The 25,538-nt window shown below is 47.1% G+C and overlaps 1 protein-coding gene across 1 annotated transcript in view; it reads left to right on the top strand.

Moving 5' to 3' along the window:
* TMEM106A (transmembrane protein 106A) overlaps window positions 1-25,538 on the top strand; it is a 332,818-nt gene that overhangs the window by 48,397 nt on the left and 258,883 nt on the right. Inside the window, exon 2 of the mRNA XM_078645301.1 lies at window positions 12,881-13,095. Within this exon, the coding sequence (XP_078501427.1) occupies window positions 12,903-13,095 (193 nt within the window). The 5' untranslated portion in view covers window positions 12,881-12,902. The remainder of the gene's footprint in view (window positions 1-12,880; window positions 13,096-25,538) is intronic.

Genomic DNA, 25,538 nt, shown 5'->3' with positions numbered 1-25,538 from the left:
TTCGAGAAGGACCTGATTACGACGCTGAAAATCAACGAGGATATACTCTTCAAAAAAGTGAGCAAACTCCTGGAAGGGTGGTCCCCGAAATTCCTCTCGTGGTGGGGTAGGGCGGAAACGTTAAAGATGATGATCACCCCCTTGATCAACTATATGGCAAGCATGTTCCCTATGACCTTCACGGAGGACTTTCTGAAAAAAATAACCAAATTAGTTAGTATTTTCCTATGGAAAGATAAAAAACCGAGAATCTCTATGAAAAAACTGCAGCTACCCAAACAAAAAGGTGGACTAGGACTGCCAAACTTTCGGAATTACCAAACGGCCTTTTTATGTAAACAAGGAATCTCTTGGTTCCATGAAACTCCCGGCTACATGCCGCTATGGGTAAACATTGAGAAAGCTATAATTGGTAAGGCCCCTCTGTCAGCTATTTTAACTATGGACTTGTCCCACCTCACACATTCCAAATACATCATGCTTAATACTAAACGGGCTCTTCTCAGCCTTGACCGAACACATAAATCTGGCCTACAGATAGGAAAGTCGACGTCCTCATCTCTATGGTGTAATCCACTCATTAAGGTTAATGGCTCGTCCCCTCTTTGGAAGCATTGGTCAGACAAAGGTCTCAATGTTGTCTCTGATCTCTACGACAACCATGTACCACTGCCCTTCTCGTCTATTCAGTCTAAGCATTCCCTTGAACCAATTGACTTCTATGTTTTCCTTAAAATAAAGTCAGCTATATCTACACGCACATTCATACACGCGACACCATGGTTAGGAAAGATGCTCCCTCTCCTGCAATCTTCAGGTCATTTTGTATCTAAAGCCTACAAGCTGCTCACACCGAACCTGAGTAAAACACTAAGGCGTAACGAAATTAAATGGGAATCAGAGCCCAATGACACTGGTATAATTATTGACTGGGATAAGATACACGCATCAGCCCTTACACACAAAATATCGCCAATCCTCTCGCAGACTAAATACATGGTACTCAATAGGGTGTTCTGGACTCCCCAGAAATTATTTAAACTGAAACTGAGAGACTCCCCCACTTGTTGTTATTGCTCCCTGGCTGATGGAGATCTTCCGCATATGCTGTTTCACTGCACCATGTTGAAGAAATTCTGGTCTGATATATTCGACTATATTGAGCGCATATTTCACATCAAACCTGAGAGGGAATTTATTTACATTATTCTGGGGGCCATTGACCCATTGGTAGTTAAAGACCACGACCGACATCTCCTGGACTTGTTCCTCACTCTGGCCTGCAAGGTCGTCCTCTGCCACTGGAAGGCGGCTTCTGAGGTTTCTTTCAATGCCTGGAGGGAATGGTTGGCTTGTATTAGAGGGGTGGATAATCCGGCCCTAAATTCATCCCCATGGCGCACTACAAGCAAGAGACTCTGGTCTTCGCTGGACGCGACCTCTCTATCCTTCAAACCACCATGAGGTCCCCTCAACTAGGTATGCACATCATATTGTAATAGGCAGCCCTGGCACACGCTTGCATGTTGAATTCATTATGGTTGCACAACTAGGCTCGTAAGCTTTATAGACGCATAAACATATAGTCGGCAAGTGACCTTTTATAGTTTACAGAATTGATCATCAATCTAAGCCCACAATGTCATCATAAACACGTTGTTCTTATATTATTGCTTTGTTGCAGTTTGGCAATGTGGCCCATGACCAAACATTTGACACTTTACTTGTAGATCCATATCTCACACATCAATGTCAAATGTATGTCTGTCAAATGCTAATCGATGATGACGCTGTGGCTCTGATCTCCCTTATTTTCATCTCTTAGTTTCTTTTTTTCCTTTCTCCGTTTCCTATCTTCTTTTCACTTATTGATCACCGTAAATGTAACCTCATGACTGTATCGTATCAAAGCCTGTACATTTGCTTTCTGTTTTATTGAATAAAAATGATTTGAACACAAAAAAAAAACTCAGTTACTTACTTGGAAATAAACAGTCTCTAATAACCAAAAGATCTCCCATAATTAAAAATACCTTATGAAAGAAAAATAACAATTGCTCCTTTGATGTTAGCCACTTCCATTTTGAAGTTCAGCAAAGTCATGATTCAGGCTTTGAAAGCTAACCTTTAAACCTTTGAAATTCAATTCTAATCTATTTTGAACAAATGGGAGACATGCTGTCCTCCTACATCGAAACCAATTGCTACAGACCACGCTACACCAACTAGCAGCAGTCCTCCTTCTTCACACCTTAATTGTTCCCATTATAAGTCTCCAGTATGACCATATCTAGGTCCTGCATGGTCATACACTGTTCTTCAGACATGCAACCTCTGGAGACTGAATTGTAGGCTGAAGCTGCACTTTGTATTTGGATATATCCTTGAGCGCTCCTCTCTTCCAAATCTTAATAATTCAGAACTTACTGAATCTGTGACTATTTCCCTTAGCTCCTTACTGAAAGCAGTGTTAGTGGGACTTTGATATTTGCTTGTCTGTGAAGATAATCTGCTGAAAATGGAGGGCTGCTCTCAATCTTCTACTTCTTTCCCTCTACATAGTTGGCCGGAGCAAATCTCGTAACGTGCCTCTCTCTGAGAATGATCCCCTGGTGTTGGAACCAAATAGAAGCTCTCCGAATAGCAACCCATCTTCCTCGTACCAGCTCTGCCTCAGAATTTAAATGTTTGCCTGGCGTCCTCTACGTTAACTTTTACAACAAGCATGAAGTTGTTATTGAGCGAGTGAGACAGAGACTTGTAAACTTTGAGATCCCGAGAGGGGGGGTGGGGTGGGTTGGGGGGGGGAGACAGGAGACAGGAGACCACGGAAGAGAGACTCCAAGCGAGAAGGGGAAGGTTAAGAAGGATGCGACGGCGCCGGACAAGTAGAGTAGACAAAGGGTGAAGGGAGGAGACCCGGACACGGAAGGGCAAGTAAATAAGGGAGACATTGACAGCTGTTGAAAGGGAGAGTAGATAGGAAGATTGGGATGCAAATGATACGAGAAAGAGGCAGATAACGAGAACAGGGAGACATAGACGAGAAGGAAGACACAGGGCGAAGACCAGCATTGAAAATGTTAAGTCAGGTGCTGCTGCTGCCGCCCTGAAGATTGTCATGAGTCCACTAGAGGGCAACACATCATAAATTAAGCTGCATTCAAGTAAACTCTGGGCCGGAATTTAAACAAAATGGCATCGGCCTGTCCACATGCACTTGCACATTTCTGTCCATCGGTATGGGTGCATATTCCGCTTTGGCTGAATCGATTACCAAAGACCCTCGATAGGCAAGAGCACCGCTGTGCGCTGCAAACGCCAGGCGAGACCCAATTATACAATAAAAGGAGGAGATTGTCCACGTTACACTGATTTCCATACCACCCACCCCCACCCCCATTCCACCCATTCATGCTCCTCATGATTTGTTCTGTATTTGGTCCGTGCAATCCATATCTTTTCCCACTTCTAGGGACAGCCCCTGCTTTTGTAAATAACCTTTTCGGCCTGCTGGCACCAGTCAACATCTTTCTTCCAGTCTCCAGTCTTTGGAGCAGTCGAATTTCCCCAATCCCTCCCACCCTCCAAACCATGATGCCCCTGCTATATTCCTTTTTGCAACCTCGGTTACCAGTCTGAAATGGGTTCACTTTTTTGTTTTTAGAAATTGGGCTACTAACTTATTTACATGTTGCCCGTTATTGTTTTACACTGATTCCCCCTCAATTGTTTTGAAATGGCATGCATCAAACAAGTTTTACTAAATGACACCTCCAAAAAATGTTATCTAAAGTTAAACAATTTAGAAAAAATGTTTTATCAAGCTGCAATATTTTAAGCTGCAATAATATAAGTCCGAGGTGTGCAAGGAATTGTGGGTAAGGCACACCAACATGGAATTCCCTGGTAATGTGGTGTTAAAAAATGTCTATAGTTCATAGGTTTGCATGGGTGACGCCACAGCACTGCCTCAAATTCTGCAGCTGTCCCTATTGCTTATCTATCAACTTAGCACTTTAGGGCTTTTTGTCTCGAGGTCTCTTGGCTCACCCATACAAGTCGGGTACCGTACTTATCGGGGGACATGGGGGAACTCAGGGTGGTATGTGATTTGTGGTACCCCACAGATTCCAGAACCTTCCATCACAAAAATGTAAGGAAAATGTGTATTTTTTATTAAAGTTTTGCATTTGTAAGGGCTTCTGGATAAAATTACCTAGCGATAGCCACACAAAGAATACACCTCTGGACTCCCCTAGTTGTCTAGTTTTGGCAAATCTGCAAAGTTTGCTAGGTTTTCCTTGGTGCTTCCTGAGCTATGGCCCAAAATCCGCAGCTACCCACACTACAAATAAAATAGATTCAGTTTTTAGTGGTGTATCCATTATTAAAACTGTTTATTGATTTTTAGTTTTAGCTGCGTTTGCTTGCATGTTACACATTTAACATTTTGCTTTACTTTACAAGTGATAAATGGGTCTGATACATGCCAAGCAATAATTATGAACATACTGTCCCATTACATCAGAGTTGTCCAAGGCTTATGTGTACATTCAAATAGACCATACATTTGTGAAGCCAATCCACTAAACAATTATGTAACAGATTAAAACGTGAAAAAAACAAGAACCTTTGAGCATACTATTGCGGTTTCACTACACTGTGTGAGGTAAGCTGACTGGTTTGCAGCTCCCCCTCGAGTTGTAGACCATTTAATACCAAGAGGTTCGAGGTTCAACTTAACTGCGGTGGACGGCGCATGTGCTGCTGATAGTGTTTTTGGTTTATGTTGGGTATTGTATGGTGGCTGTGTGAGTTGCCACCACTAGGCCCATTCTGTTTGTGCCCTCTCTCCCATGCATCGTAACACCCCACAATCCCTGGTTACATAGGAATGAAAAAAAAAAAAAAAAGAAAGGGGTGGGGTCTTGAGAAGACAGGTGAGGCAACAACCTATTTAGTGGTGTATCCATGTTGCGTTTTGGTCAGTTTTCTGCAGCGGGCACTAGGCTTACCCCCGGACAAGTGAGTGGACCAGTAACCAGCAGCGGGCACTTGGCTTACCCAAACAAGTGAGTGTACCACTAAGATCTAAATGAGGCCGTTAGTTTCTTTGCGGAAACCTTGAGAGATTTACACATATGAGCCGTTACTGGATTTTGTCTACTTTTTAGAAAGCTATAGCTTTCCTGAATCGTCCATGGGTTTCATACTGGCAACTAAAAATAGGAAAAATTGTCTACCACTTTGAAAAAATACCAGGCACTTTTGTATGGAGCACTTTTTCCTATTTTTCTCAAAAACCAGAAAACTTTGCTATATTTTGCGTAGTTTTTCTGTGACCTCTAGGGAATCCGTAAACCTTTAGATTCCGCTGTAAGTTGGGGGAAAAAAGGACTCAAATTTGGTGTGGATAGTTAAGGTGGAAAAAAGTTACAAAGCCCTGACTGCAAAGTACTCCACATAGCCATTAACGACTCAAACCTGGGAAGAGGTGGGGGCGAGAAGGGGGCGAGAGAGGGGGTGCATGGGAGAAAAGGTCCAGTAGTTAAGGGTTTAAGTCACAGTAACAACAATATTAATATACCTGTTTATATTTGTATTCTTTGCAGTTAAGGTTCGAGCATAAAGGTAGACGCTCGTTCTTGCTGGTAAGTTTCATTTAAACCATTGTGGATTGCAGTGACATGGCTGAGAGTTCACGGCATCCAGGTGAAAACATATCTTTCCTCTGTTTTGATAGGTTTGCTGAAATTCAGTTACACAGCGACAGTCCAAGAGTACACCAGTATGGTTTGAGGATATGCAGCACCAGCTAACGTTTTGCTAGATAATTATTCTCAAGTCTGTGACTGCATTAAAACCTTGTCTGCGTCGAACGTTCAGCTCCAGTGCTGAACGTTCGAAAAACGGGTGGGGCACCGTCAGCCAACGGACGTTCGCAGCACTACCAAGGTAGTGCACGTGACGACCGTTGGCCGACGGCAGCAGCCAAGAGGTTACGGTCAGTAGTGCACTTCAGAGGGACCAGGAAGTAAGCATGTTTGTGAGCCACGTGCTATGTTGTTGCATAGATTGGATTTGTTTGTGTCCACTTTTGGCAGTGTATGAGTGATCTGTACTTTTTAATGTTTCTGTGTTAAAGTGGCAGTTGTTTGAACCTGGTCTAGGTCTAGGGCATTGCTTCCTAATCTTTTTACGATCACAACTGACTTCTGATTTTGACACACTTTAGCAAACCTACCTAGCTTTAATAGACATTAGGTAGGCGATATTTTAATGTAACCAAAGCATCATGTGGCAGCGCATTGTCATTCACATTTAGCAAATTTTCCATTGAAATGGTTACTGGATTGGCACAGGCATAAAGTTTTAATGTTATATAAAATAGAAGAGGGGACTGGTAGCTAATAAAACTCCAGGACCCATGCTGCGAAAACTCTAAGACACTAATGCATGGAGGTACTCTTCCTATACAGAAAGAAGGAGGTAGATCTTTAGGATAATTTCTTGGTGCCCTCACACATCAAAAAGGATGTCATGCTTCATCATAGAGCATGCTCCTCATAGGGCCGGCACTGCAGTGCCGTACGGGCCCCACAAAGGGTCATGCTATCGGAGATCTTTTTATTTTAAGCCGTAATGAAGCATGCATGTGTAAGGGCGTGGAATGTGTGGTGTGAAGTAAGTCTGTGAAATAGGGTGAAGTGAAGCTAAAACTGTTTAAGGGTACCAAATTAAGTTTAATGAGGGTTCTGTGTATGGTTTTGAGTATGCAGGAAGAATGGCGCCCTAACCTGGTAGCGGTGTGTTCAAGCAATTTACAACAAAAAGGAGGGTACGGTGCTACTAGGTCAGAGGAAACCCCTATAACCCGTGATGGGAGTGGCAAGGGTCCACTCAGTAAATGCGACAAAAGTCCTGTGCACACGTTAAGGTAGATCTAAGTGAGTGTCTGTTCAAATATATTTTCACCTTAAAAGAAACCGTCTACTGGTGTCTACCCTGTCTCCATTTCTGCTGTTACATTGTATTTCTTGAAACAGACACTCACTTATATCTACCTTAACGTGTGCACAGGACTTTTGTTGAAATTAAGTTTTATGTTGTGGTTCCCTCGGAAGGGTTCAAATCGGCGAAGTGAGGCAGTTGTAAGGGCTCAATATACTCAAATAGACTAAATGAGTGGATGTGGTCAGGTCACACGTTGAGCGCCTTATGGTCCAGCCAGATCCTCGGCGCTTTCAAAGGACCTATAAAATATCCCTCCACCACACCTAGGAAGTGATATATAGTGTTGGGTACCCCCCTATAAAAAATACCTTAATAAAATGATGTTCCAACCTAAATAAAAAAGAAATATAAGAAGACATTAGGTAAACCAATTGTCATATTACATGGTGAGGTGCTTCTAAAGTTTAGCACAATATTTTATCATGTCTCCTAATGGTAGACATGCTCATGCTATTATTGGCACTGACAAGTTGTCACAAAGTAAAGAGGTGTACACACAAACGCACACAAAAGACAGGTCAGGGAAGTGGACACACATTGTACGAATAGAAGTCCAGCTTATATTTATACATATAGAATGTAGTGAGCTGTCATCAGGTGAGAGCAAAAGATCTTACCCTTTGGACCAGTCTGTAGTTCCCCTTAGGTCAAAAGCAAAGGGTAGCACACAGCTACTAAACTGTTAAAAAATGACAGTAATACCAATTAAGGCATAGTAAATCTAGGAGACCTGGGAGCGACCTTCGGTAGGCACTGGAAGGTGATGGTAAACTAAGGTTCAAAGTCACAATGGTACTCAAGTGGTCCTGCACGAAGAGCGCCAGAGACCTGCGCTCTGCTCGCCTGGATCGGGAGTGAGCAGAGGATAGCAAGCGGTATATAAAGTACCTGTGATTAAAGAAATTGGAGCCAGGTGTTATAGTTGCGGCCGCAAGATTAGTGGGCAGGGTCAGGCATGGATGTACGGTGACCAGTGGGCAGAGTCACGAGCACAGTCGAGGTATTTTGGGGCCAAATGTGATTAACGGCTAGTGTACATGCATTTGCTTGCATCAAGGTAATAGCGGCAACCATCTTGGAGTGTACATGAGGGCGTCTATAGCCCTAGAAAATGTTTCACTGGGAGCCTCTGTAGTGGCACTTATTCTGACTCAATGCCTGGAAAAAATTAATAGAGACGTGGTCTAAAGACCAAATGTAAATATAAAGTATACATCACAGGGCTTGGTCGCCCCACTCACTGCTGCCGCTCCTGCCTGCCTTTGCCGCCTCCTGCCTGCAGATTCCTTCGCTCGCTGCCCGCTGCTCCTGGGAATTTCCCGCTGCTCCTGGGAATTTCCCGCTGCTTCTTGGAATTTCCCGCCGCTGCCTCCCTGCGGCCCCGCCCCCCTGTGATTCCATTCGTCGCCCCGCTCCCGCCACCCAGCTGCTCCTCCCTCCCGGCTCCTTACTTATGACGCCCCCAGAGCGACTGCGCAGCGGACGCGCGCAGCGGGAGCGCCGATTGAGCGCCGAAGGTGCGCCAAAGGTAAGCCCGTCTGCGCCCGGCCCGCGCCCAGCGCCAGGACCCCTGGCCCTCCCCGCCGAGGCAAGACGACCCGACTGACCTACGATGCCGCCACTCTCAACGCACTCAATGCCGGCCGGACCCACGCCTGCTGCCGAGCCACCCCGATACGCACCCACGGACCCTTCACCTGCTGCACCTGCAAGTTCACCTGCCTCCGAACCTGCCCCGCACCCGCCAAGACAAACACCAGCAGCAACCACCTCAAGTGCATCCTGATCAACACCCGCTCCGTCCACAGACACGCCGTGGAACTCTGGAACCTCCTCGACGCTACATCACCGGACGTCGCCTTCCTCACGGAAACCTGGATGAATGCCTCCTCTGCACCCGACATCGCCATCGCCATCCCGGACGGGTACAAGATCATCAGGAGGGACCGCATCAACCAGACCGGAGGTGGCATCGCCATCGTCCACAGGAACACCATCCGCATCACGACCGACGCCAACAACTCCTTCGCCACAGCCGAACATCTCCACTTCCAGATTCACACCGACCCTAAGACGACCCTCAGAGGCACCCTCGTCTACAGACCCCCGGGACCACGCACACAATTCAGCGAAGACATCACAGACTTCATCAGCCCGCACGCCCTCCCCTCCACTGACTACATCCTCCTCGGGGACCTCAACTTCCACCTGGAGAACAACAAGGACCGCAACACCACCGCCCTGCTGGAAAACCTCACCAACCTCGGACTCAAGCAACTGGTCAACACCCCCACCCACGACGCCGGCCACACGCTTGATCCCGTCTTCTCTTCCAGCAAGTACATCACCTTCAGCCACACCACCGGACTCCACTGGACCGACCACAGCTGCGTCCACTTAGCTTCAAAAGATCCACGACCCACCACCACCCGCAACAGGTACCTCACAGGAATTGGAGCAAGATCACCTCAGACCAGCTCACCACCTCCCTCAGCCAGAGCCCACCCGCCAACACAACGGACCCCAACGAAGCAGCCCGCAACTTCACACAGTGGCTGACCGCCTGCGCCGACGACCTCGCGCCACTAAAGAACCCTCCCAGCAGACCCAGAAGCAAGAAGGCATCCTGGTTCACCGACGACCTCAAGGACTCCAAGAAGACCTGCCGCACCCTCGAGAAAGCCTGGCTCCTCGACCGGACCACCGACAACATGACCGCCCTCAAACACGCTACCCGCAAGCACCACCAGCTCATCCGCACCACCAAGAAGATATCCCTGAAGGAACGACTGGACAACAACGCCCACGACAGCAAAGAGCTCTTCACTATCGTCAAGGAGTTCTCCAACCCCAGCGCCGGCACCAACGACATCACTCCGTCACAAGACCTCTGCGACTCCCACGCCTCGTTCTTCCACCGCAAGATCGCCGACATCCACAACAGCTTCGGCGCCCCACCCACGCACCCAACCGTCGAACCAACGCCCCCCACCGCCACCCTTCGCACCTGGACCACGGTGACCACAGAAAACACAGCCCGCACGATGAACACCATCCACTCCGGATCACCGACCGACCCGTGCCCACACCACGTCTTCAACAAGGCCGAGTCCACCATCGCACCCCAACTCCGGAACATCATCAACGCCTCCTTCAACACCGCCACCTTCCTGGAGAGCTGGAAGCACGCCGAGATCAGCGCCCTCCTGAAGAAACCTACAGCGGACCCCACAGATCTCAAAAACTTCCGCCCCATCTCGCTCCTCCCTTTTCCTGCTAAAGTCATCGAGAAGATCGTCAACAGACAGCTGACTGCCTTCCTTGAGACGAACGGATCCCTCGACCCCTCGCAGTCCGGCTTCAGAGCCAACCACAGCACCGAGACCGCCCTCATCGCAGCCACCGACGACATCCGGACCCTGCTCGACAAGGGGGAAACAGTGGCCCTCATCCTCCTGGACCTCTCCGCTGCGTTCGACACGGTCTGCCACCGCACCCTAGTCCAGCGCCTCAGCAACATCGGTATCCAGGAGAAGGCACTGGAGTGGATCATCTCGTTCCTCGCCGGAAGAACACAAAGAGTCCGCCTCCCCCCGTTTCGCTCCGAGGCCACCGAAGTCATCTGCGGCGTCCCGCAAGGTTCTTCACTCAGACCCACCCTCTTCAACATCTACATGAAACCTCTCGCAGCCATCGCACGCCAGCACAACCTCAACATCATCTCTTACGCCGACGACACCCAGCTGATCCTCTCCCTCACCAGAGACCCCGACACCGCCAGAACCTGCCTACACGAAGGGATGAAAGACGTCGCCGAGTGGATGAAGGACAGCTGCCTGAAACTGAACTCGGACAAGACGGAAGTCCTCATCCTGGGATCCTCGCCCTCCGCCTGGGACGATTCCTGGTGGCCCCCAGCCCTGGGCACCGCACCCAAGCCAACCGACCACGCACGCAACCTGGGCTTCATCCTGGACCCCTCCCTCTCGATGACCAGACAAGTCAACGCCGTCTCCTCATCGTGCTTCAACACCCTGCGTATGCTTCGCAAGATCTTCCGCTGGATCCCGACCGAGACCAGGAAGACTGTCACCCAGGCACTCGTCACCAGCCGACTGGACTACGGAAACGCCCTCTACGCCGGAACCACAGCCAAGCTACAGAAAAGACTCCAGCGCATCCAGAACGCCTCTGCCCGACTCATCCTGGATGTCCCCCGACGCAGCCATATCTCCAGCCACCTGAGGAACCTGCACTGGCTCCCCATCGACAAGAGGATCACGTTCCGGCTCCTCACCCACGCACACAAGTCTCTCCACGACCTGGGCCCCAAGTACCTCAACGACCGCCTGACCTTCTACACGCCCACCCGCCAGCTACGGTCCACCAGCCTCGCCCTTGCAGCCGTACCACGCATCCGAAGAGCCACCGCCGGAGGAAGATCCTTCTCATACCTGGCTGCCAAGACTTGGAACTCCCTCCCCATCCACCTTCGGCTGACCCAGGACCATCTCGCCTTCAGGAAACAACTCAAGACCTGGCTGTTCGAGCAGTAGCATACCCCTCCCCCCAAGCGCCTTGAGACCCTCCCGGGTGAGTAGTGCGCTATACAAATGGCATGATTGATTGATTGATTAATAGCACGCAGGAGCATTGTGAGGGCATATTGAAGTCAATTGTGATGGACTGTTGGTGCATCTGCTTACGTCAATGTTACAGCGGCCACCATGTAGAAGTGTCAAGGGGTAGTCTGGAGACCGTAAATAATGTGCTATGTCAGTTAGAGAATTGGTGTTGGCAAGTTGTTCAAACTGACCACACCCACTCATTTAGGCTATTTGGGTACATTGAGCCCTTACAATAGTCTCCATTCGTCTATTTTAACCCTGCCTAGGGAACCACTGCATAAACATTTGGCATCGTTAGATAGTTTTAGCTTCACTTTGCCTTATTTCACACACTCACTGCACCCCACATGTTCTATCCCCTTGCACATGCATACTTCATTAAGGCTTAAAATAAAACGATCGCCTATAAAGTGACCCTGTGTGGGGCCCATAGGGTCATACAATTTGAATGTTCAAACTATATTGCACATAATGTCTTGATATGTTCTGATCATTTTAAAATCTTTATTTCCATCACACTTCAGAATTACCCAGATATTTACTTCTTTTTTTTCTTTTCTAACTGCTAAATGTTTACAGTTCACTTCAAGGTATTTACCTTTTGTTGTGTGTTATAAAAATTGGCTACTTTTTCACTTCATGTGCCCCAGCGTGATGATCACATAAGTCGTTTTACTTTTCTTTCTCTGACTGCACATTGACAGAAGTTTGTAAACGTTACAAAAATAAGCAGCAAAAGACATAGCCTGTCATTGGACCAGTCTCTTTAAAAGCCAAACCAATAAAGACCAGGCGTCTTTATTGGTTTGGCTTTTGTGACCCACCAAGAATCAGCTCGCAACCCACAGTTTGTGAAACGCTGGTCTAGGGTTTCCTGACTGGATGTAATACGTTCTCTTCATCACCTAAATTTCAGTGAAACTTAACTGTTCTTGTAGGCCAGATATTTAAACATTTGGTACATGGTTAGAGGGCATTTCACCTCAAACTTGTGTATACTAAACTGGTCAAGCATTTAGTTATCAAAACATCCATTCCATCTGGTTCGTGGTTCTAATTGGCGGAGGACGTAAAACCACTTTCTCACCCTTGCTGAGTGGAGTATGTAGACTTTGACGAGCAACATGGGGTTTGCTTGAATTCTTTCAAGAGTTTTGATTTCAATTAAGGGCTTGAAGACTGTTCAGTTTACATTATGCAGTTTGGAAATTTAATTGATCAATATTTTCTTTTAGGTTTAGCGAGTAACAGTAAAGTATGGGAAATCAAATCGACACCCTAAAAAATGGAGAGGTCACACCTATTTTATCGAGCCAAAGTTCTGATGAGGAGAAAATCTCCCCCTATTTGAGCGTTAATGAGGAGGGAGGAGCTTCACCGTCCTCTTACGAGATAATTGAAAGTCACGCCACCTGCTTCACATGTCAGGGAACAGGACGAATTCCCCGGGGTATGTATACATTTCTGGAGGAATCTAGAGATAAATATAAATGTTAATTTTCACCACACTTTTTTCAAGTAACAGAAACAACATGCAAGTTCTGATTGTTTTTTTTTTTAAATGGTGGTTCTTCTTTACAAAATGGTATACATTAAACAGATGAAAGTGGGAGTAACAATATTTAGGGTAGTGAACATTTTTCCTCTTAGAGATAGTTTTGGGAGGTGGGTAACTTAGGATGTACCTTTTTTATTTGATAGTTGTTTTCAAGTAAACGCAAGAAAATCTAAATACATGTTCTTCTGGATTAAAGGAATTGTCCTTCTTATGAAATATGCTTCCAGAAAACAGATGAAGGTGGGAGTAACCATATTTAGGGAATAATCTTAGGCATGCCATTCAGACAGTCACTAACTGTAGGCATTCTAAAATTAGAAAACTTACCAGAGCGTTTCATTTTTTTTATGAAGAGTTTGCACTTTTAGTTTTACCGAAACATGGGCTAGGGACTCGTCCGAACCGGATCTGTTAAATGCTATCCCTGATGGGTACTCGCTGGCCAGGATGGATAGAGTGGGTCGAGTGGGAGGAGGCTTGGGTATATTGTACCACAGCTCCATAAAATGTCGGACTGTCCATCTGTCCTCCCCGCTCGAACGCCTTCAGGCAATGCATTTCACTCTCAACCCCTCCCCCACGATTTCCTTCTCTGGAATACTGATCTATAGACCCCTTGGTCTTAGGTCCGCGTTCAGTTTAGAACTCCTTAAGATCATAGAGCCCTATACTGATGGGCCTAGTTTAACCATCTTAGGGGACTTTAATTTCCATTTGGAAAACTACAATTCCCCTGACACAGCCCATCTGTTGGACTCCTTATTCTCCTATGGTCTGCCGTGCTAGTGACTGGGCCTACCCACTTAGCTGGGCACACCCTGGATGGGGTTTTTAGCAACGATTCACGCCTCCTAACTGGTACCCCTTTCCCCCTGTCGTGGTCGGAGCACTTTGCTGTTCCCTTTGATTTTTTTTTCTCCTCCTAGCGGCCCTCGGTCTGATCACACCAAGTGGGTATTGAGAAGGAACTTTGGGGAGATTACCAACGACTCCCTCACTCCTTTTCTGGCCACACTTAAACCCCATTCTACCGGGGATGTCCACATAGCGGCTCTTGATCTCTCTAATACCCTGACGGAGGCCGTCCACTCGCTTGCCCCAGCCGGCAAATCTATTCTGCCAGGAAACTACCTTCCGCCCCATGGTATTCTGAGTCCCTTAAGACTCTCAGACAAGGATGTAGGAGGCAGGAAAGGCTTTGGAGAACACACTTGGACCCCTTAGAGAAGGATAAACATAAATCCCTTCTCAAAGGTTATAAGGCTGCGGTGCTGACAGAAAAACAGGCCCACTACTCCAAACTCACGTCCTCGCTCAAATCTCCTAGTGACTTGTTTAAGATAGTTGACAACCTCTCCCTTATTCAGACTCCCGACCCCATAACAGCCTCCCAGGTTCTGTGTGACCAGATCTCCACATTTTTCCATGAGAAGATCTCGGACATTTACACAGACCTGGAAACACTTAATTCCAGCTCCCTACTTGCCTCCTCTCCGATCTTGAGTTCGGAAACCCAAGCTCCTGTCCCTTCATATTCTTTTTCCCAGTCCCCCCCATTATTCCTACACATCTCAGTACGTTGTTGGACGAGCTAAAGTACGGGTCACCATCAGACCCATGCCCCTTCAAGGTCCTCAAAGATTGCAGACATACTATTCTACCCCCTCTGTTGGAGGTTATGAATCTGGCCATTTCAGAGGGGGTATATCCCCTCTCTTGGAAACTGGCCACTGTCAAGCCACTATTGAAAAAATATACCCTGGGATATTAAAGAACTTCCGGCCCATTTCCCTTCTCCCTGCCCCTGCTAAACTCTTGGAGGCCCATCTTAACCTTCATCTGAGTGCTTTCCTTGATAGTACCAACTCCCTTGATCCTTCACAGCACGGCTTTTGTAGGACTCATAGCACTGAGTCGCGCTTACAGTGGTTGTCGACAGCATCCGGTCCAGGGTCGACACCGGTCAGACCACTCTACTGGTGTTACTCGACCTTACGGCGGCTTTCGACACCCTGTCCCCTACCATTCTGGTTAGCTGACTCAGTGAGCTGGGAGTCAAGGGCTCTGCACTCAGCCTCCTAACATCCTAGCAAAGGGTTAAGCTAGGCGAGTATATGTCACCCATTAAACCTGTGAAGTGTGGGTCCCTCAGGGCTCCTCGTTGAGCCCGACGCTTTTTAATATCTACGTTGCCCCACTCGCCAAGCTCATAAGATCCTTTGGGTTAGAAGTTCTTTCCTACGCCGTCGACACGCATATTATGGCCTCCATATCTCAATCTGTTCGCATAACTGCTCTCAATTTTAAAAACTGTATGGAGGCGGTCGCCGGATGGATGGTTAAGAACTTCAAGTTGAATGGGGAAAAAACGAAGGTTCTCATTTTTGGGGGCAAAAGTGAGACCTGGTCTATGGAATGGTGGCCTTCTGTCCTTGGCGCCTGCCCCTCGCCGTCCCTTTTCGCCCGCAACCTCGGGGTCATTCTGGACACTACTCTCTCACTAGACAAGCAGGACTGTGTCCACCTGTTGCAATGCTCTTAGGATTTTAAGAAAAATCATGCATTATCTTTCCCCTGAGGGTAAGATAATGCAGGTAGTAATGGCGCTTATTGCCTCCAGACTGGACTATTGCAATGCACTATATTTTGGCATTAGCAATGGTCTGGTCCAGCGCCTCCAGACTGTGCAGAATGCGGCTGCCCGGTTTGTTGTGGGTGCCCCCAAACGCTCCTCGGGTACAGCCATCAGGAAAAACCTGCACTGGCTTCCCATGCAGGCGAGGATTAATTTTAAGGCCTTTTGCCTTATACATTGTGCCCTTAATGAGTCCGGCCCGGAGGCTATCCGTGCTCTTGTTGCCTATTATACCCCTGGTAGAGCACTTCGCTCTTCCAGTAAAAGCTTACTAGTTGTCCCTCGTATATCCAAGGCCAGATGGGGTGGAAGGCCCTTTCGCTTCCTTGCACCCAGACTCTGGAATACACTCCCCAACGACCTGAAGGTGATCTCTTCCCACACTCTGTTCCGTAAAGCGCTCAAGACCTGGCTATTTCAAGAAGCTTATCTCTAATCCTTCTTTGGGTGATTTTTGAGTTTTCAGCCTACCATCTTCCAGCGCCTTGATGCCTACGGGTTTAGTTGCGCTATTTACAAATTTCTTTTAATAATAATAATAATAATAATAATAATAATACTAATAATAGTTTTACAGAACCCACAGGGAGTAGATAGTTATAGAAACATCTAAATTTATAGTAAGACTAATTCAGTCTGACTATTTTCTGCCTACCTTGCAATTAATTTTATTGATCAGAGTTTCAGTTTAAATTTGTTCTGGTGTCCTGTGGGGAGTTTGATATTTTTCTGCTGATCTGCACATAAGCTGAAATGCTCGAGTGGGAAAAGGCTACTCATGATGGAGAAGTAGGATTGCGAGAAAGTAACATTTACTTCCTTCCTTTTTAAACATAAATGTAAGAATTTACATTTATTTATTTAATTTGTCAAATAGCACTATATAAAAAATCTGAGTTGGACTTGGTGGAGCTTTCCCTTTTTTTAACAATATTACTGTGCTCACTAAAAGTGCATGGTATTTGCTTATGTTCATCCATCCCTCACAAGAAATCCTTCACCCATTGCAGTCCTCTCTTATTCCAAGTTTGTGGTGTGTATTACTCTGGGAGGCAAATGGCTGTACTGTAGACACGTTGATCTCAAACTAGATACCCAAGTGTGTTAGGCATTGCAAAGTGTTTGCTTGGTGATTTCTTAAGCAGATTTTTATTTCATGCTTTCAAATCTGGACTGAACATGCTGTCTTGTTCTACCATTCATACATATGACATAGGATCCCCTGATGGAGAATGCACAATGACCTACTTGTAATCTTAGTTCTCGTTCACAGGTATTTTTCTTTAGTTCATCAGTATGCCCCCTAAGTGATCAGAATCATAGTATTGGACTAATGTCTTGTTAGTTCTGATGGACACTACTAGCTGCAGATTCCTTACCTTTAGAATATTCCCCAGGCGCAAAATTGTATATGAAAGTTTTACAATAGTGCCCACACATGCTATTGGGAAACGTGTAGCTCACATGGACCTTGTTCTGCCCCGGGTGTGATGCTACTCCTGTGCTCTCACATCAGTTCTTTCTTTCTGCGCCTTCAAGGGCGGATCCGTAGCACTGCTCACCATTTGTCGGTTGACTTTTTCCTTTCATAATTGTTTCCAGTGTTAAAGGCCACAGAGTTCAAGTGACTACTGGAAACAGGTGTTGGGGATGGACCCACCGAGGTGGGACGCTGGTGTATGGGCTCAAGGCACGTAGTATGAAGAGTGTGCCCTCATGCGCCCAAAGGCAATCCTGGACTGTGAAGCTAAGCTGTACCTCCCCAAACACTGAAGGAAGTCAGGAAATTGCATAACTCACATTCCAGCTCCAGGTCCACTCCTGCTACACTTCCTCTTTGCAGTCGAGGTCATTGGTTAAGTCCAAATCGTAATCCAAGAAGCAGCAAATTAAGTTGAAGCAAGACTCCACCCCAGCCCGCAACTCTCTGTCTGAAGAAATGTCAGGGGGGCATCAATGTGCCATCCAAACTCCTTCCCGATCAAAAAGCCGGTACCTCAACTGGTCGCCTTGCGCCCAGGATTTCTTGAGCCATCAGCGATGCTACAGTAGGCAGAGGATTTTAAGGTGGCCAGGTTTGTAATATCTAGCACTCTTCCATTTCCCTGCTGTGCATCTGTACACCTCAAACATCTTCAAGGGCCTATAGTTGGAATATCGCTGCTGGATCCATCTTCATCACCATGTGGGCTTCTCAAAACTGTCTTGGGTTCCACACAGACTCCCTTGCTGACGTACATTTAGGCCCCAAGATCTGCATTGGTTCCTTCTCCGCTGATACTGATGTCTCCAAAGCTGAAGGATGAGATTGTGCTAACTCCATTGTTTGACCTCAATCAAAATCTGCTTCAACCCCATCCAAGGTCACTTCTTGAATCCATTCTATCTCTGATTCTGACAAAATACTTTCTTTTCCACAAGGTATTCCTCAAAGCCCTCATTATCTTTTTCACTTGGCTTCTGATCAACCTGATTATAGAGATGATTTACCTCGCATTATTATGATGTTGATGTACATATAGATTTGCAGGAGGTCCGTATGCTGATATCTAACCTAACACAGCAACGGAGAAGAGTGCATCATTTACAGTAGTGATTGGAACTTCAGCTTCAATCAATCAATCAATCCATCATTTGTTAAGCGCACTACATACCCGCGAGGGTCTCAAGGCGCTGGGGGGGAGGTGGGGGCCGCTACTTTTCAAACAGCCAGGTCTTTAGTGTCCTCCTGAAGGTCAGCAGGTCTTGGGTCTGTCGTAGGCTCAGTGGGAGGGTGTTTCATGTCTTGGCGGCGAGGTGGGCGAAGGATCTCCCACCGGTGGTTGTTCTTCGGATGCGCGGGACGGTGGCGAGTGAGAGGTCGGCGGAGCGTAGCTGCCGGTTGGGGGCGTAGAAGAGCCGTTTGTTGAGGTAGGCTGGGCTGGTCTTGTGGAGGGCCTTGTGTGCGTGGATGAAGAGCTTGACGGATATCCTCCTGTTGACGGGGAGCCAGTGCAGATTTCTCAGGTGGTGGGGGGATGTGGCCCTGTCGTGGTACATCGAGGATCAGTCGTGCCGAGGCGTTTTGGTTGCGCTGTAGTCAGTTGATGAGCTTGGTCATGTCTCCTGCGTAGAGGGCGTTTCCGTAGTCGAGTCGGCTGCTGACGAGGGCCCGGGTGACTGTCTTTCTTGTATCTGTCGGGATCCATCTGTAGATCTTGCGGAGCATGCGGAGGGTGTTGAAGCAGGAGGAGACGGCGTTGACTTGCTTGGTCATTGAGAGCGTTGAGTCGAGGATGATTCCCAGGTTGCGTGTGTGGTTGTTGGGGGTCGGAGCTGCCCCCAGTGCCGTTGGCCACCAGGAGTCGTCCCAGGCTGACTGGTTGGAGCCGTGGATGAGGACCTCAGTCTTGTCCGAGTTCAGCTTCAGACGGCTGATCTTCATCCAGTCGGCGACGCCCTTCATTCCTTCATGGAGGTTGGCTTTGGTGGTGATGGGGTCCTTGGTGAGGGAGAGGATCAGTTGAATGTCGTCGGCGTAGGAGATTATGTTGAGGTCGTTCTGTCGGGCGACGTGTGCAAGCGGGGCCATGTAAATGTTGAACAGTGTCGGGCTGAGGGAGGATCCTTGGGGTACACCGCAGATGATCTTGGAGGCTTCGGAACGGAACGGGGGGAGGCTGACGCTCTGGGTTCTGCCGGAGAGGAAGGAGGTAGTCTATTCCAGACCCTTGTCTCGGATCCCTGCTGCGTGGAGCCGTTCCCGTAGTGTGCGGTGGCCGATAGTATCGAAGGCGGCGGAGAGGTCTAGGAGGATTAGTGCTGCAGTCTCCCCGTTGTCTAGCAGGGTCCTGATGTCGTTGGTGGCGGCAATGAGGGCTGTCTCGGTGCTGTGGTTGCTGCGGAACCCTGACTGGGAAGGGTCCAGGATTCTGTTCTCTTTGAGATATCGGGGTAGCTGTCTGTTAACGATTTTCTCGATGACCTTGGCTGGGAAGGGAAGCAGAGAGATGGGTCGGAAGTTCTTGAGGTCTCTTGGGTCTGCCTTGAGTTTTTTTAGTAGGGTGTTGATCTCGGCTTGTTTCCAGCTCTCTGGAAAGGTCGTGGTCTCAAGGGAGAGATTGATGACGTTGCGTAGGTGGGGTGCGATGGAGATTGAAGACGTAGCTCTGGAATGGGTCTGACGGAGAGCCAGAGTGGATTGTGCTCATGGTCTTGATGGTGTCATCGAGGCTCACGCTGGTCCAGGCTAGCAAGGGTACGTGGTCGATGGTGAGCGGAGGGTCTGTTGTGTTGCTGTCAGTTGGGGATGGCCGGGTGTTGAAGCTGTCGTGGATGTCTGCTATCTTGCGGTGGAAGAAGGTGGCGAGGGAGTCGCACAGGGCTTGCGACGGCAGGATATCGTTGGTGTTGGAGTTGGTGTTGAAGAGTTCCTTCACGATGTTAAAGAGCTCCTTGCTGTCGTTTGTGTGTTGTCTTTGAAGGAGGTCTTCTTGGCAGCCCTGATGAGGTGGTGGTGGTTGCAGATGGCGTCCTTGTGTGCTGCGTGGCTGTCCGGAGTTTGTTCACTATGCCATTTCTTCTCTAGTTTCCGGCAGGCTTGCTTGGAATCTAGGAGTTCTGCGGTGAACCAGCTGGCCCTCTTGCTGGAGTCTCTGTGGGGGGGTTTCTTCAGCGGGGCGAGGGTGTTGCGCAGTCCTCGATCCAGCGTCTGAGGTTGTGGGCAGCGACGTCGGTGTTGGATGGTTCGGTGGGGGGGCTGAGAGCGAGGTTTGCATGTAGTTGGTCTTCGGTGATTTTGCTCCAGCGGCGGCGGGGGATCTGTTGGGTGCGGTGGTGTGTGGTGGGTTTCTGGAAGGTGAAGTGGATGCAGCAGTGGTCTGTCCAGAGGTGTTCGGTGGTGTGGCTGACGGAGACGTGCGGGCTTGAGGAGAAGACTGGGTCGAGCGTGTGGCCTGCGGAGTGGGTGGGTGTTGGGACGAGTTGTTTCAGTCCGAGGTTGGCGAGGTTATCGATCAGGGTTGTGGAGTTGTTCTTGTTCTCAGGTCTCTGAGGAGGATGTAGTCGGTGGAGGTCAGGGCGTGCGTGCTAATGAAGTCGGCGATGGAGTCGCTGAACTGGGGGTGGGGTCCGGGGGGTCGGTAGAGGAGGGTGCCTCTGAGGGTGGAGTTGGGGTCTGTGTGGATTTCGAAATGCATGTGTTCGGTGGTGCTGAGCGCGTCGTCGGTGCTAGTCGAGACCATGATGCTGTTCTTGTGAACGATGGTGATTCCTCCTCCGACTCCGTTGGTGCGGTCTCTGCGGGTGATCTTGTAGCCGTCTGGGATGGCTATGGCGATGTCGGGTGCGGAGGAGTTGTTCAACCAGGTCTCTGTCAGGAAGGCGACGTCGGGGAGGTTAGTTTCTGGACCTACAGTTGCCTTCCGTTAGTCAAGACAAATGTCCTCATTGAGCTTTTATACCCCGGGTCTGCTTCCTCAGAATCCTTGTTCCTATTTAATGAAGCCATGGCTGTCACTCTTATGGTTATTTTAGCAAATCTTTGTTATTCCACTGCAGTGAACCAACAGGCATCCAGGCTCCACTGACTGCACTGGCAAACCATACTTCTTTTTTATGCAACTCCTGAGAGATTGGTGGTCCAAGCATTGATAAGCAAAGTGAACTCTAATGCATTCTCCATGACTTCTCCAGATATCAAGTGAAAGAGGGTTGAGGCGTTCGAGAAGTGGGTGTCCTCTTATGCCAAATTGCTGTTGAGGTCAGTTAGTATAGTCTGCCTCTTGGGCAGTTATATGCATTCTCGAACATACAGTAGAATGGGGGCCCAACGAAGCCCTGCCTGTTTGAGGAAGAGTGAGACCAGTGAGTAAATTGGCCCAAGGGAATACACTCTTCCCTAGTGTTTTAGTACGAAGTCAAACATGGGGTATTCCTTGCCTGTTTAAAGAAATTCCTTTTCAACGAGGATACCCAGTCAGTCATTAATTAGTATTTCATTTCTTTTTGTAAGACCCTCATCCACTCTAGTAGTGACATGCTTCATCATCGGGGTCTCATCCTGGCCCCTTAAAACCAGGATGGGCTTGACCATGTTCCAGGGAGGTCTTTTGATATTTCTGTGACCAGGGTGACCAGAAAGTATAAAAATACCTTAGACAAACATTTATTGATGGTTAAGGTGTGGGTATAGATTAAAATTTATATTGAAGGGGGCTAGGATGTTTTGTTCCTATCACCCTAAAATTACTGTCAACTTGTTTCAGCCCTTTCTAAGGCCTCTAAGGTCCAGGAATTTCATCAGGACCTTAGAATATTGTCTGCCCCCGTATTGCATTCGTTCACTGCTTTTTATAAAAGGGCATGCAATGCTAAATTGGATACCAGGTGAGTTATTTCACTCACTTTGTTGTAGGATCTATGTTCCTAGGAAGAAAAAGCAATACATCATCAAGGTATCCGATTAATTTAATCTTAATGTGGGATACCCCCCTCTCCCCAACAGGAAAGAAACTGGAACAAATTAATGTATTTGTTCCCAACGCACTCATTTGATGGTATATGTGACCATCAACTAAGGATTGACAACCTGTGCATATTTGTGTTGAATTGGTGTCAAACTCATGTGAGCCACCCCACTTGATCATAGACCACATGTTTTACTCGTTGTTTTCGTACTTAATGCTACACATATTTTGTGATCATTGTTTTCATGCCTTAATCGCAAACCATGCTTTATTTCAAATATGCAAAATAGCATATACGAGGTACAAGCACCTCCAACTGTCTGTTGGTCACTTACAGCCTTTGGGATTATAGTCCTGCTACTCAGGAGTTAGGGGGAAGCATGTCCCTGTAGTCATACACTTGTATTTTTTAGCATCCATAAGGCTTGACAGTTCACTACCGTGAGAGAAACAACAGTGAAAATGAGTTTTACTGGACAATAGTAGAAAAAGGCCACAACACATTGAAAATACGAAATTACTCATGTAAAAGGAACAACGATGGGTGTACAAATTAAAGTCACAAAACCAGCCTCAGTGAGGAGATCCCATGGAACCAATTAAATTATTTTCATTTATGAGGACAATAGAAGGTGCAGCATAGTCCTGATTAACATTGGGACTCGCACACTTTTCCTCTGCAAAGTTTTTTTCCACCAGGCCCACTCTTGAAGTATAAGACGCACTGAGGTCCCACACCACCATCCATGGGCCGATATGCATACTGACTCCTTAAATATACCCCCTCTACCCCACCACTGCCCCACATCCATAAAGTGGCTCATAAAAGGGTGATATTTAAAGAAGTAATCAACATAATATAGAGGGATCGCATCTCTTCAAAGCCACGATTTAATATCAGAAAACCGGGGTTTTTAGAAAGCGAGGTTCATTATGAAGGCTGTTTTGATTAATGGGTTTTTATTTTCCTTCCAGCTCATGAATTATATCTCAACATACACACATAGAAAAGAAGAGCTCAACACAAGTGTCATAATCAATAAAGTTTGGTTATAATTCGGTTCTGTTGACTGTAGGAGTAATCACTCCATGCATATACCCCTGGTTCATTCAAATCTTTTCAAGTAGCGTAATTGAACAACACTTACCGTGATAAGGGAACCCTGATTCTGATTCCCATTATATTATATATATATATATATATATATATATATATATATATATATATATATATATATATATATATATATATATATATGTATATATATATGTATATGTGTATGTATGTATATATATACATATAATGCATATACCCGCCGCCGCCGCGCATATCAAATTGAGACGAGCTAGTAGAGTATGGTCACTGAGGTAGGTAACAGAGAGGCCTGTTAGCCTTGATGTGGTAATTGGAAGACTCTGTCGTCTTAACTTCGGCTATTACGCACATTGTTTTGTTTTTCTCACTGTTTAATACCTTGACTCCACTATTTACCTTTCGGCGGTGGATGAAAAATACCACTGTGTAACCCCCTCCCCCGCCCCCACTCCCGAGTGGTAGGAAAATAATTCCAAAAGCAGTAAGCGACCAACAGTAGACAGTGTGAATGGTGGTGCTTGCACCTCGTAAAAGATGTTGGGTATGTTGCTTTACTGCCACTAATGACACATGGTTTGAGATTAAGGCACAACAACCATGATCACTAAAAATGTGTAGCATTAAGTATGTAAACAACAAGTGAAACACGTGGTGTAGGATTGAATGCAGTGGCTCACATGAGTTTGACACCAATTCTACACAAATAAACATGGTTTGGCACTCATTAGTTGATGACCAGGCCCAAGTCATCCTAGTGGCTCCACATTGGACCAGGCTAGTGTGGTACCTGGAACGTGTAGGCATGAGCATTTGTCCTCTGATTAGACAACCGCTTGAGGAGGCTCTTGTGTCCCAGTAGTAGGGCAGAATTCTGCACCCATGCCTGAGCAATCTACATCTTCATGTGTGGAAATTGAGTGTTAACTGTTTTCATTCCTCCACCTGCGGCTGTGGAAGTCATCCTCTCAACCAGTTGTCCATCCACACAATCTGTTTGCATTGGAACATATTTGGGGCCTGATGTGGAATCTACAATACAGACCCCCTGCGAACCAAACTGTCGTATGTGATGTTGTTCATTTTATCTTTGGCACAGTAAGTGGGCTCCATTCAAGGTTTCTTGTCTGCTCTTTTGGCCTTATAAAATTGGCCGGACCCACCATTCTTGTTTTAATTCACCTGTTGCTATCCGGTTCAGTAAAAGCTGACACGCATGTTCCCTCCTAAACCGTTTGTAATCCCGCAAGGGGATCCTAATTTGGCCCTCATGTTCTTCATGTATACCACCTCTGAGGCAATGCACAGCGGCTCATTGTCTGTTCTGACTTTCAAAACAATTTCCCTCATCGCTATCACTTCAGCTTGTTGCATTAGTGTGCTCCAATCTCTCTCGATGCAGTTGCTCCAAAGAGGAGAGACTCCATCTACTAGACTCAAAAGAGCTTTGAACGTTTACATCAATCACACCAAAGACCTTTGAGTGGACAAACAGCTTTTTGTGGGGTCTTTTTTCGGAAGGACTGAGGACTCATTCCTCCAGGGTCTAGGCTACTACCACTGTGTTGCCACGCTGAGTGCTTCTTCTTGACCTCTGCCATGCCGCTATGTGAGGGTCAGTGCACACCTTCACAAAGTACTACTGCCTTGGCAGCCACTTCAAACGGGAAGGGCATTTTGTATGTTGGTCCTTACAAACTTTGTGATCAGAGCACATGCCACATACGCTCAACTTGGGTATTGTATTGGTATTTGTTCTAAAGATGAGGAATAGGCGATTAAAAGTATCCATCATTAGAACAAGCTTCATACCTTCAGTAACGCTTTTTCTACGGATACTCTGTCTAACCACAAATTCCTCTCTTCTCGTTCTGTGGAGTGGCCTCTTTTTTCCTATCAAAAGGTCCCAAATTTGAGTTCTGGCCAGTAGTACGGACCGTTATTTTGAACTCTTTGTCTGAACGTGCAGAAAGAGTCATAGAAGAGTCTGACACCAGCGTGCAGGCATGGTGCCTATGGTTTGCAGCCATTATCCCGCATTTTTTATCCCGCGGACTTTCAGGCCGCATACCATTTACCTGCAAGGACATTGACCTCGCATACCATCATGCCGCATTTTTTCAAAACGCATGTGTATTTATCACGCATGCCTTTACAACGA

Source organism: Lissotriton helveticus, chromosome 5_1 (genome assembly GCF_964261635.1).
Source record: "Lissotriton helveticus chromosome 5_1, aLisHel1.1, whole genome shotgun sequence".
Classification (NCBI taxonomy): Eukaryota; Metazoa; Chordata; class Amphibia; order Caudata; family Salamandridae; genus Lissotriton; species Lissotriton helveticus.
The sequence above is the reverse complement of the archived record's forward strand: the minus strand, read 5'-3'. Positions and strand labels throughout refer to the sequence as shown.